Source organism: Grammomys surdaster, unplaced genomic scaffold (assembly GCF_004785775.1).
Source record: "Grammomys surdaster isolate TR1022 unplaced genomic scaffold, NIH_TR_1.0 99417, whole genome shotgun sequence".
In the NCBI taxonomy this organism is placed as follows: domain Eukaryota; kingdom Metazoa; phylum Chordata; class Mammalia; order Rodentia; family Muridae; genus Grammomys; species Grammomys surdaster.
Window position 1 is genome coordinate 1 of NW_021608074.1, and position 13,635 is coordinate 13,635.

The 13,635-nt window shown below is 37.8% G+C and overlaps 1 protein-coding gene across 1 annotated transcript; it reads left to right on the forward strand.

Moving 5' to 3' along the window:
* Nucleotides 1-5: 5 nt before the first annotated feature.
* LOC114635342 (myeloid cell nuclear differentiation antigen-like protein) lies at nt 6-12,970 on the forward strand (the record flags this gene model as incomplete). Its single annotated transcript, XM_028783979.1, has 5 exons — nt 6-152; nt 646-765; nt 9,548-9,715; nt 12,047-12,151; nt 12,506-12,970. Coding segments are annotated over 5 exons (1,005 nt in total), but the record flags the coding sequence as incomplete, so codon positions are not given.
* Nucleotides 12,971-13,635: the final 665 nt, after the last annotated feature.

Below are 13,635 nucleotides of genomic sequence, written 5' to 3' on the forward strand. Positions count from 1 at the left end.
CAAGCCACACATTAGCATCTGAAAGAGGGGAGACTTCTACAGCTCAGACAGAGACTTCTACAGCTCATGAGAAGACTTCTACAACTCGGGCAGAGACTTCCACAGCTCTGACAGAGACTTCTCCAGCTCAGGCAGAGACTTCTACAGCTCAGGTGAGCCCGAGGAACAGCTGGCAGTCCAGAGTAGCAGAGGTAATACCTCTTCCCTCTCCCTAGTCTACAATGTACTCACTGCTTTATCATTTTCTCTTCAAGCTTTGATTGAAACTCAGGACAACTAATCATGTGGCATTAATATGTGTTCACTCCTACTAGAGATGTCATGAACTTGAAAACCAGGTAGAGCCATGGTTGTTGCATATTTACACAAACCTAGTTTTCGAATTAAAATTCAATTGTGTCCTGCCATAAAGTAATAATAGAAAAAATTATCCATGTAACTTTTCTTCTCCCATTATTTGATAAAACCACATATGCACACATTTTTATGACTATTAATGATCATATTTTAGACTTGACTAGAGGATGGGTGCTACTTCTGCAAGTTCCCAACTTACTCAGACATAATAAATCTACTACCTAATAATGAAGACATACTCTTCTGGATTGAATAGACTCACTAACAGGGCAATGGTTATACTTTCAGAAAAGAAAAAGAATGAGTAAAGAAAAGACTGGAGTGAAAAAGACCAAGGCATCTGAGGGACCAGATCAGCCTCCCTGTTCGGAAGAAGACACAGCCAGGTGGCAGTCATCAATAACCCAGGTGTCATCTTCAGCTTCATCTAACATTTCTTTGGCTAAGATACAAGTTTTCTGCTCCCCTTTCATTTCTTCAATACAAATATCAGGAACAGATCTTAAAATTCTGACCATGTCCCCTATTTATCCCCGAGATTTAATTAATCAGATATACACAGAAGCTGGATATGATATAGACTATCATGCAAAGACAGAAACAGACACAAAAATATGTAATACAAATATAGAATTTGCTGACTCATAACCTTTTGCTTAGATGAGAACACTTAATGAACACGTTACTTCTGTCAGTGAGGAGTTGGTCTGCTAGTTTTGATCCCAGATAAGAAGAGGAAAGCAAAGAGCCTAGTGCATGCAGGTGTCAGTAACAATGGACTCCATTTTGCCTCTCTTGTACTGTCACATATCTTTCTTTTATATGATTAACCTGTTAAATTTTTGATGCATATTAGGATACTCACTTCTTCAGAACAGTAGACACATTGTATAATCATTCCATCTTAAAGGATTGTAAGCATCTAAAACCATCTATCCTCTGAATTTGAGTGTTGGTATCTTGCTCTTGCCTTAATATAGCCCTCCAGAAGTCCTATTCACACTGAGTTAAAAATGGATAGTGCAATCTTATTTTATTACCAGTTATGATACAGAACTAATGTTTGTTTTCCCATTTTGCTGTGTATTTCTAAGATTACAGTTTGCCTATTTTTCCTATAGATACTTACAAACCTGAGATTTCTTTGAGTGCCAGAAATATAAAATGAAGAGCACAGCTAAGAAGGGTAGATGAGGGCTGACTTGCCCAGATAAAGCTCTGATAGATATCTTTGTAAGGCTTAGAGGTCATAAAACAAAGAAATAATACAGCTGAAATAGGAGTAACTAACCTTTTTTAAATTGGATTTAAGGCCCACTCCAAAAGATTGAACTCATATCAGACACTGCTAAAGTGGTCAGGAATCTGAGACTAGACAGGTCATGTGCCTAGGAGAAAACCTACAACTATTATTCTACTAAAGGAACATAACAATAACATAAATCCTAATGATATATTGCCATACATGTAGAGCAGTGCCTCATTCAGCTCTCATCAGAGATGCTTCTTGCCGTAGGTGGGAATTGACACAGAGACCCACAACTAGGTTATGTTCAGACTGTGAGAGATTTTAGAGTATTTAGTCTTGAATAGGATGTCTTTATCAAATCTGTCTCAAGACTCAGGGACCTACATGGAAGAGAAGGATGACTCCAAGGAAACAGTTTCTTGCAGATCATTCATAGGTGATGACTGTGTGTGTCATGTTAGACCAAACTATTCACTTATCCCTGGGTTTGTGGAGACAGCAACTCTATCTCCATATCTATGAAGCTCATAGATTTTCATTACTTTACATATTGTCTTAGGCACTCTTCCCTCCATTAAAATACTCTATTGAAATCCTATGAGCTCAGACCACTATACAGAAAAGAGATCAGAGCCTATCAATATCTCTCTGGTTTTACAAGTCACTGCTTTTGAGGAAAACTCTATCCATGTATAAGGACATGGCTCTAACCAAAGTAACTCTACTTGAGCCTATCTAAAAGAAGAGGCTGTGAGCCAGTTAGTACTTTTTTTCACATTGGATAATAGAAAATTGTTATATCTTGTGGACATGTACTGTGATTGTATCCTCAAAATAAGCCCCAGTGAATCCAGTGGTAACTAAAGACCTTTGACACCTTTATGACATGTGATAATTATTCTCTATTTTCAACAACATTTAATTTTCTACTTTTATCTGCTTTGACCATAGTGTAAAGATTAAATTAGAATTAATTATAATTTTACTTAAGTACATCATAAAGAGCTCTCAAAGCATGAGCTGTGTTTATTCACAACATTTTTCTTCATGTTAGAAAATAACTCCAATTTTCAGTAAGAGTGTTTAAATGTCAGTGTGTGGAGCACATTGCTTTAATACATTGGCCTTTTGGTCAACTAAAGAATTTCTGTTTGGCTTATCTTTAGTTTTACAAATACATAAAAATTGTTACAAACAATGTTAAGATTGAGATTTGTCTTATGTGAAGGATAATTTGTATTAGCCGCTAACCTTACATTTTTTTTAAAACATTTTTATTGAATATTTTATTTTCATTACAAATGTAATCCCCTTTCCCACCACCCAGGAAACCCCTATCCCATCCCCCTCCTCCTGCTTCTATTTTGATAGGCCCCCACCCACACTCCCACTCCAACCTCCCTACCCACGATTTCCCCCACACTGGGGTATCCAGCCTTAACTGGACCAAAGACTTCCTCATCCACCTTTGCCTGACACTGTCATCCTCCTCTACATACACAGCTGGAGAAATGGGTCCCTCCCTATGTGCTCCCAGGCTGGTGGTTTAGATCCTAGAAACTCTGGTTAGTTGGTATTGTTGCTCTCCTCATGGGCCTGCAAACCCTTTCAGCTCCCTCAGTCTTCTCTCTCACTCCTCCATTAGGAACCTCATGATCAGCTCAATGGTTAGCTGTTAGCATCTGCCTCTGAATATGTCAGGCTCTGGCAGACCTCTAGGAGACAATCAGGCTTTTGTTATCATGCACTTCCTGACATCCACATCAGTGTCTACCTTTGGTGACTGCAAAAGGAATGGATACCCAGGTGGAGCAGTCTCTGGACAGCCCCTCCTTCAGTTTTGGCCCCACTCTTTGTCTCCATATTTGCTCCCAGGAGTATTTTGTTACCCCTTCTAAGAAGGGCCAAAGCACCCACACTTTGATCTTCCTTGTGCATGAGCTTCATGTGGTCTGTGAGTTGTATCTTGGGTATTGCGAGCTTTTGGGCTAATATCCAATTATCAGTGAGTGCATACCATGTGTGTTCTTTTGTGATAGGATTACCTCACTCAGGATGATATTTTTCTAGTTCCATTCATTTACCTAAGAATTTCTCAAATTCATTGTTTTTAATAGCTGAGTAATACTCCATTGTGCAAATGTACCATATTTCTGTATCCATTCCTCTGTTGAAGGACATCTGGGTTCTTTCCAGCTTCTGGCTATTATAAATAAGGCTGCTATGAACATAGTGGAGCATGTGTCTTTGTAATATGTTGGAGCATCATCTGGGTATATGCCTAGGAATGGTATACCTGTGTCCTCAGGTAATGCTATGTCCAATTTTCTGAGGAACTGCCAGATGGATTTCCAGAGTGGTTGTACCAGCTTGCAATCCCACCAACAATAGAGGAGTGTTCCTCTTTCTCCACATCCTCGCCAGCATCTGCTATCACCTGAGTTTTTTATCATAGCCATTCTGACTGATATGAGGTGGAATTTCAGGGCTGTTTTGATTTGCATTTCCCTAATGACTAAGGATATTGAATATTTCCTTAGGTGCTTTCCGGCCATTTGGGTTTCCTCAGTTGAGAATTCTTTGTTTAGCTCTGTACCCCATTTTTAATAGGGTTATTTGGTTTTATGAACTCTAATTTCTTGTATTCTTTGTATATATTGGATATGAGCTCTCTATCAGATGTAGGATTGGTAAAGATCTTTTCCCAGTATGTTGGTTGCCATTTTGTCCTATTGACAAGTGTCCTTTGGCTTACAGAAGCTTTGCAATTTTATGAGTTCCCATTTGTCAGTTCTTGATCTTAGAGCATAAACCATTGGTGTTCTGCTCAGGAACTTTTCCCCTGTGCCTTGGTATTTGAAGGGCTTCCCCACCTTCTCTTCTATTAGTTTCTGTGTATCTGGTTTTATGTGAAGGTCCTTTATCCACTTCGAATTGAGCTTTAAACAAGGAGATAAGATTGGCTCAATATGCATTCTTCTACATGCTGACTTCCAGTTGAACCAGCACCAATTCTTGAAAACAATGTTCTTTTTCCACTGGACAGTTTTAGCTCCTTTGTCAAAGATCAAGTGACCATAGGTATGTGGTTTCATTTCTGGGTCTTCAATTCTATCCATTGATCTTCCTGCCTATCTCTGTACCAATAACATACAGGTTTTTTTTTATCACTATTGCTGTGTAGTACAGCTTAAGGTCAGGGATGATGACTCCCCCAGATGTTGTTTTATTGGTGAGAATAGTTTTTGCTATCCTGTGTTTTTGTTAATACAAATGAATTTGCAAATTGCTCTTACTATCTCTATGAAGAATGGAGTTGGAATCTTGATGGGGATTACATTGACTCTGTAGATTGCTTTTGTCAAGAAAGCCATTTTTACTATATTAATCTTGCCAATCCATAAGCATGGGAGATCTTTCCATCTTCTGAGATCTTCTTTGGTTTCTTTCTTCAGAGACTTGAAGCTCTTGTCATAGAGATCTTTTACTTGCTTGGTTAGATTCACGCCAAGGTATTTTATATTATTTGTGACTGTTGTGATGGGTGTCATTTCCCTAATTTCTTTTTCAGCATGTTTATTCTTAGAGTAGAGGAAGGCTACTGATTTGTTTGAGTTAATTTTACATCTAGCTACTTTCCTGAAGTTGTTTATCAGGTTTACGAGTTCTCTGGTGGAAGTTTTAGGGTCACTTAAGTATACTATCTTATCATCTGCAAATAGTGAAATTTTGTTGACTTCTTTTCCTATTTGTATAGCTTTGACTTCCTTTTGGTGTCTAATTGTTCTGGCTAGGACTTCCAGTACTATATTGAATAGGTAGGGAGAGAGTGGGCAGCCTTGTCTAGTGCCTGATTTTAGTGGGATTGCTTCCAGCTTCTATCCATTTAGCTTGATGTTGCTTTCTACTGACTTGCTGTATATTGCTTTTACTATATTTAGGTATAGGCTTTGAATTATTGATCTTTCCAATACTTTTACCATGAAGGGATGTTGAGTTTTGCCAAATGCTTTCTCAGCATCTAGCGAAATGATCATGTGGTTTTTTCTTTGATTTTTTTTTTTTATATAGTGGATTACATTGATGGATTTCTGAATACTGAACCATCCTTACATTCCTGGGATAAAGCCTATTTGTTCATGATGGATGATTGTTTTCATGTGTTCTTGGATTTGGTTTGCCAGAATTTTGAGTATTTTTGCATCAATATTCATAAGGGAGATTGATTTGAAGTTTTCTTTCTTTGTTCTGTCTTTCTGTATTTTAGGTATGAGTGTAATTGTGACTTCAGAGAACGAATTTGGTAGTATTCCTTCTGTTTCTATTTTGTGGAATATTTTGAAGAGAATTGATATTAGATCTTCTTGTAAGGTCTGGTAGAATTCTGCACTAAAACTATCTAGTCGTGGGCCTTTTTTGGTGAGAAGACTGTTAATGACTGCTGCTATTTCTTTAACAGTTAAGGGACAATTTAGATGGTTTATCTGCTCCTGATTTAGCTTTGGTACCTAGTATCTGTCTAGAAAGTTGTCCATTTTATCCAGAGTTTCCAGTTTTGTTGAGTATAGGCTTTTCTAATAGGATCTGATGATTTTTTGAATTTCCTCATTTTCTGTTGTTATGTCTCCCTTTTCAGTTCTGATTTTACTAATTTGGATACTGTCTTTGTGCCCTCTTGTTAGTCTGGCTAATGGTTTATCTATCTTGTTGATTTTCTCAAAGAACCAGCTCCTGGTTTTGTTAATATTTTGTATAGTTATTTTTGTTTCTACTTGTTTTATTTCACCCCCAAGTTTGATTATTTCCTGCCTTCTATTCCTCTTGGGTGCATTTGCTTATTTTTGTTCTAGAGCTTTCAGGTGTGCTGTCAAGTTGTTAGTGTATGCTCTCTCCAGTTTCTTTTTGTAGACACTTAGAGCTATGAGTTTTCCTCTTAGCACTGCTTTCATGGAGTCTCACAAGTTTTGGTATGATGTGTCCTCATTTTCATTAAATTCTAAAAGTCTTTAATTTATTTCTTTATTTCTTCCTTGACCAAGTCATCATTGAGTAGAACATTGTTCAGTATCCACGTGTAGTGAGCTTTTCATTGTTATTGTCATTATTGAAGACCGGCCTAAGTTCCTGGTGGTCTGATAGTATAGAAAGGATTATTTCAGTCTTTTTCTATCTATTGAGGCCTGTTTTGTGACCAATTATATGGTCTATTTTGGAGAAGGTACCATGAGGTGCTGAGAAAATTTATATTCTTTTGTTTTATGATGAAATGTTCTATAGGTATCTGTTAAATCCATTTGGTTCATAACTTCTGTTAATTTCATTGTGTGTCTGTTTAGTTTCTGTTTCCATGATCTGTCCATTGCTGCGAGTGGGGTGTTGAAATTCCCCACTGTTATTGTGTAAGGTGCAATGTGTGCTTTGAGCTTTAATAAAGTTTCCTTTATGTATGTGGGTGTCCTTTTGTTTGGAGAAAAGATGTTCAGAATTGAGAGTTCATCTTGGTAGATTTTTTCCTTTGATAAGTATGAGGTGACCTTCCTTATCTTTTTTGATTACTTTTTGTTAAAAGTCAATTTTATATAATATTTGAATGGCTACTCCAGCTTGTTTCTTGGGACCATTTGCTTGGAAAATTGTTTTCCATCCTTTTACTCTGAGGTAGTGTCTCCTTTGTCACTAAGGTGTGTTTCCTGTATGCAGCAAAATTCGAGGTCCTGTTTATGCATCTAGTCTGATAGTCCATGTCTTTTTATTGGGGAATTGAGTCCACTGATGTTAAGAGATAATAAGGAAAAATGATTGCTTATTTTTGTTATTTTTATTATGTTTGTATAGCTATTTTCTTTTATGGTTGTTGGATGATTACTTTCTTGCTTTCTCTAGGTTGTAGTTTCACTCTTTGTATTGGAGTTTTCCATCAATTATCCTTTGAAGTGCTGGATTTGTGGGAAGATATTGTGTAAATTTTGTTTTGTTATAGAGTATTTTGGTTTCTCCATCTATAATAACTGAGAGCTTTGCTGCGTATAGTAGTCTGGGCTGGCATTTGTGTTCTCTTAAGATCTGTAATATATCTGTCCACGATCTTCTGGCTTTTATAGTCTCTGGTGAGAAGCCTGATGTAATTCTGATAGGTCTGCCTTCATATGTTACTTGGCCTTTTTCCCTTACTGCTTTTAGTATTTTTTCTTTATTTTGTCCATTTGATGTTTTGATTATTATGTGACAGGAGGTATTTCTTTTCTGGTCTAGTCTATTTGGAGTTCTGTAAGTTTCTTGTATGTTCATGGACATCTCTTACTTTAGGTTAGGGAAGTTTTCCTCTATAATTTTGTTGAAGATATTTACTGGCCCTCTAAGTTGGGAATCTTCACTCTCATCTATACCTGTTATCCTAAATTTGGTCTTCTCTTTGTGTCCTGGGTTTCCTGGATGTTTTAAGTTAGGAGCTTTTTGAATTTTCTTTGACAGTTGTGTCAGTGCTTTCCATGTTATCCTCTGTACATGAAATTCTCTCTTCTATCTCTTGTATTAACTCAAGATTTCTTTCCTAGGTTTTCTATATCCAGGGTAGTCTCCCTTTGAGATTTTTTTTATTGTTTCTACTTCTGTTTTTAGATCTTGGATGGTTTTGTTTAATTCCTTCATCTGTTTGGTTGTGTTTTCTTGTAGTTCTTTAAGGGTTTTGTGTGTTTCCTCTTTAGGGGCTTCTACCTGTTTACCTGTGTTCTCCTGTACTTCTTTAAGGGAGTTATTTACATCCCTCTTAAAGTCCTCTATCATCATCATGAGAAGTGATTTTAATTCTGAATCCTGCTTTTCCGGTGTGATGGGGTGTCCAGGGCTTGTTATGATGGGAGAACTGGGTTCTGATGATGCCAAGTAACTTTGGTTTCTGTTACTTACGTTCTTGCGCTTCCCTTTTGTCATCTGTTTAACTCTAGTGCTACCTGCACTCACTGTCTCTGACAGGAGCCAGTCTTTCCAGTTATCTTGCTTGTGTCAGAACTCCTCAGATTCCAGATGTCTCTGTGATCCTGTGATCCTGAGCTCCCGGGTAGAAGAACTGCTGGGACTCAGGCTGCCTCTGAGATCTTGAAATCCTGCTGCTCTGGGTGCAGTGGTTCTTCTAGGATGGCTCAGGATATGGTGTCTTCACAGGAGCAGCAAGACTTCTTAATACAATTCCAATGACTGTAACAGTGAAAGAACTTCTCATAATAATATACTATTTAATGGTATCATCATTCATCAGATGTCCATTTTATGACCCTGGCTGCAGTTTATACAAATCTCATTTTGTTACATGGAACAATTATACTGAACACTCTATGGGATCAACAGTCAATCCTTTTAATTGATAGAGTCCTGTTATTTAGCTTGGATTGAAATCCTTAGTCATATCTAATTATCTGTGTTCGTAAATGGTGACAGCAATATAATTGGAAATGTATACAATCCAGGAAAATTATCTATAGTTAATGACAGTTTTGGCTTGAGTGGCATCAGCTTCATAGAAATGGTTGCATTTTAGAAAACATGTACCTTCAATGACCAAAGACACACAAAGAAACCAGTAAAAGTGGCCATTACAGTTATGTGGACCTATTTGTCTTTTAACTTATTTTCATGTTTCATGAATGATAAGAACCATTCTAATCTATGAGTTTGTGGGAGCCAGTCTTATTCAAATCACTACACAATACAATTCATCTGTTAAGATTGAGGTGTGTGCACAATGAAACAAGTATAATTAGACTTCAGTCATAAAAGCAAAAATTCTTATGGTCTTGAAAATATTGTGCTTCATTTAATTTTATAAACATGTCTAAGGGCTGAAACTAAAACTATAGAAAAGCACAACTTACTGTATACAAGGCTCAGGGTTCAGTTTCCAACACATGAGGAAATCTAGAGAGAAAGACAATGTTGCTCTTTCAGAAAAAGAGAAAGCAAATCACAAAAACTGAAGGTGGAAAGAAAAAGAAGCTTACCCAGGAGCAGGCTCAGCTTCCAGAACCTTCAGGAACCAATATAAAAAAAGATGAAGATTGTGTCCAGACTCCTCTAAAGACTCCACCAACACCACCCAGCAGTTCCTCAAATAAGGTACCACGTTCCTATTCCCAATGCTTGCCCCTTCCCAAAACATATCACTGGGCTCCCCACAATCTTGGAAAAACTTCTCACTAATCCTCTACTGCAAACACTTTCCTCATTTTATTAAATAATACATTAAGTTATCTAATCACATAACATAGCCTCAGTTGGTACTGAAAAGGTAAGTATTTTGGTGGAGGGGAAAACTGGGAAAGGGGATAAAATTTGAAATTCAAATAAATAAAATAATCAATAAAATGAAGAAAAATAAAAGATAAGTATTTATGAAAGGATTTCTAATGTTGTCAACCAACTGTCTCTGCGTAGGGTTCAGAAAAAAAACTACGGGGGAGACAGAGACACAAGAGTATATCAGCCTGCTGTTGCCTAATTTCTTCTCAGCCCTTTTCCCTTTGCTGGTGACCCAACTTCTGAGGTTATTTTTGGCATTCTGTATTCTACTCAGAAGGTATATTGACATTTCCCTGTTTGGGAAATCTTTTTTCCTGTCTACTACTGACCAAATTCTCAGAATGAAGACTCAGCTTCAGATAGCCCAAACTCTCCGTGCCATTCCTCACTAAAGCAACAGCTTCCTGTTAACATCCCAAAGATGTTTTAATACAATTACAACGACTATAGCAGTGAAATTACTTCTCCTAATAATGTATGTATTTAATGATACCACGTTTATCAGATGTGCATTTTGAGACCCTGGCTGCACTTTACACAAACCTTATTTTGTTATATGATGCAGTTGTATGGATCAACATGCAATTCTTTCAGCTGACGGAGCCCTGATACTTAGCATGGATTGAAATTCTTAGGCTCATCTAATTATCTGTGTTCTTAAATGGTGACAACAATATAATTGGAAATGTATACAGTTCAGGAAAATAGGCCACAGTTAAAAATAGTTTTGGCTTCTGTGTCATCAGCTTCATAGCAATGATTGCATTTTTAAAAACTTGCACTTTGAAGGATCAAAAACATACAGATAAACCAGTAAAAGTGGTCATTACAGTTATGTGGACCTAGTTGCATATGAACTTACTTTCATTTTAAAACCAAATTTATAATCATTAAAATTTTATACTTTTTCTCTAAAATTAGAAAAGTATAATGAAGGCCCTAACTAAATCTGTTGCCTCAAATACAAGTGTTTCCCACATACAAAGTTTTATTAACTGGAATTATGGTCATTTTAAAGTTCTAATCAAAGGTTTGAATGAATCCAAATTTGCCCCATCCAGCAGAGCGGTGAGCAGGGTCTGGGGGACCACCTGAAAGAGAGAATGGGGGAACAAAGAAATGCAAAGAAACACGACTTGTCTATAGTCTGATCAAACCAATACTTTAATTTTTTTCACATAGGGTTTTGTACACATAGAGGCAGGATGTGGGGAAGGGGATGACACAGGAGTGTAGGTACTCTCAGGGGGAGTACAGATATTTTCCAGAACTGAGTTTTGGCAGGGTGAAGAAGCAGAGACCAGGTCACTATGACTCTGTCTATGATTCATTTGTACTTATCTAAGCTGGTACTTTCCACCAAGGCTACCTATCCATAAGGTCTATGACTACTTGTTCTTATCCAAGCTGGTAGTTTTCCATCAAGGCTGCCTATTTACAAGATCTATAGCTATCTGTTCTAGGGTCAGTGTTTTCCCACAGAGACCAAGACTTTGTGTTACTAGGCATGTATGTCTGACTTAGGATTATGGCTGACTTTTAGGCCTTCAGTGTATAAGCAAGGTTGATCCCTACACAAATTGGCATCTGGCATACTCTGGTACTCTGTCAATCAAGCTATATCCCTATATACCAGAATTCATCTATGTGGGCCATTATTTTAATATACTTGTCACACAATTTTATCCACATCATCTGAAAGGGTGGGAACTGGGCTCCCTGTGTGCTGTAAAGAACATATATAACATGGATTTAATATTTAATAGATTAGAAGTTGTAAATGAAGAAAAGTCCAGAAATATGAACTAATTTTACTGCAAACCTAATTTCCCACAAAATAACACAAAGTTGAACCAGATTGAATAAGATCTGGTGAGTTTTGTAAGATACTTTGAGCAAGCATTCCATTCCAGACTCATGACAATTCAATACCTGGCTTTTAAGAGAAGTTGCAATATTGATTTTGAAGGGAGAAGACTAAGTGTTAGAAATTCCTAAGTGTGGGCTAAAATACTTCCTTCAGCCCCAGGAGAAAATTGACAGGAAAAAGGTACTCTTTTTAGAAGGGAAAATGAAAAGATATACTTGGTATGATTCTTAAAAACCATTAAGCAGGATTAAAAAATATCTCACCCTATTTTCCTTTAGAAACAGAAAAACACAATCAACAAAAAGCATAGTATCATAAAGACAGAGGGTCCCCAGGAAAAGCACCAACATGTAGAATTTTCAACAACCAGCAACTTCCCATCTGTAAGTGAAATTCTGACTTTTGAAAGATTTTCAGCAATTGCTTCTAACAGCCTTCAGTCTTCTCAGAATCCTCTAGAAGCACACTTGGATTTAAAGATGTCCCCAGGCTCTCCAACATCACCTTCCCAGAATTTTTCAGGGTTTCCAGCCTCAGACTCCAGCATTCATCTGAACTCTAATGTGTCTTCTACACTGTTCAGTGCTGCCCAGTTTCCTCATACACTATCAGCAACAGCACCCAGTAATGTTGGAGTCCCTCGTAGCATTCAGGCTTCTAACTCTGCTACAGTAAAAGCATCCAAGAACATCCAGGCCCCTCAAGTACCTTTACTAATAGTAACTAATTATTTCCAGGCTTCCCAGGTACCTCCATCAACAACACCCAGCAGTCTTACAGCTCTTCAGGTACTTACATCAGTAGCCACAAGCAGAGCCCAGACTACTCAAATTCATCCTGGAACAGGATCCATTTGTGTCAAGGCTCTTCATGCTCCTTCACCAACAGTGTCTAGAAGTGAGTATGCCATTCAATTGACACAAGGAACAGCATCTGCTACTGGGAAGGCCCTTCCCCTTCCTAAAGTAAACGCATCCAGGGAAGCCCAAGCACCTCAGGTGTCTTCAGCAATAGCATCCTGCAGTCTCCTGACTTCACATGCAACTCCACCAACAGCATCCAGCAGTCTCCTGGCTTCACATGCAAGTCTATTAACACCATCCAGCAGTCTTGTGGCACCACAGTTGTCTTCAGCAACAACATCCAGGGCTCTCCATGCTACTCCAGGGCCTACAGCAACATGTCACAGCAATCCATCTCGGGTAATGACCTTCTCTTCTCACAACATAATAAGAGATTAGCACAAACTTGGAAGGCTTCTTCATTAACCTATATGTACACATGATCTTTTATTCAAACAATCACTAATTTTTATTGTGTATAGTTACCAATCCTTCCCTAAATTCAATTGTAAAATACATTGTATACTCTTCTCTACTGAGAAAATATCTAAGTCAATGATCACCCAGACATTCCTATTCGTTAAGGAGTATAGTGAGATACTTGATTTAATTTTACACCTTGCATTTTGTGTCAAGGTATTGTTTTCATATTGTGAAGCACTGCTTATTATAGCAGAAATATACATTCTGATGACAGAACACACTGATGAGGAATCAGAGTAAAACCCTGCCACCCACAGGGTGAAGTCTGTATACATTTCTAGTTAAGACCACAGAGAATGCTGCTAGTTTGTAGCTACCTCCCTGTGCTGATACCCAGGTTGGCCATACTTGCCAACATGCCTCCTCTTTCAGTCCCTCAGTGTTACCTCTGTTTCATGCCTTTAATCCTAGCACTTGGGAGGCAGAGGCAGGCAGATTTCTGGGTTCGAGGCCAGCCTGGTCTACAGAGTGAGTTCCAGGACAGCCAGGGCTACACAGAGAAACCCTGTCTCGAAAAAACCAAAAAAAAAAAAAAAAAAAAA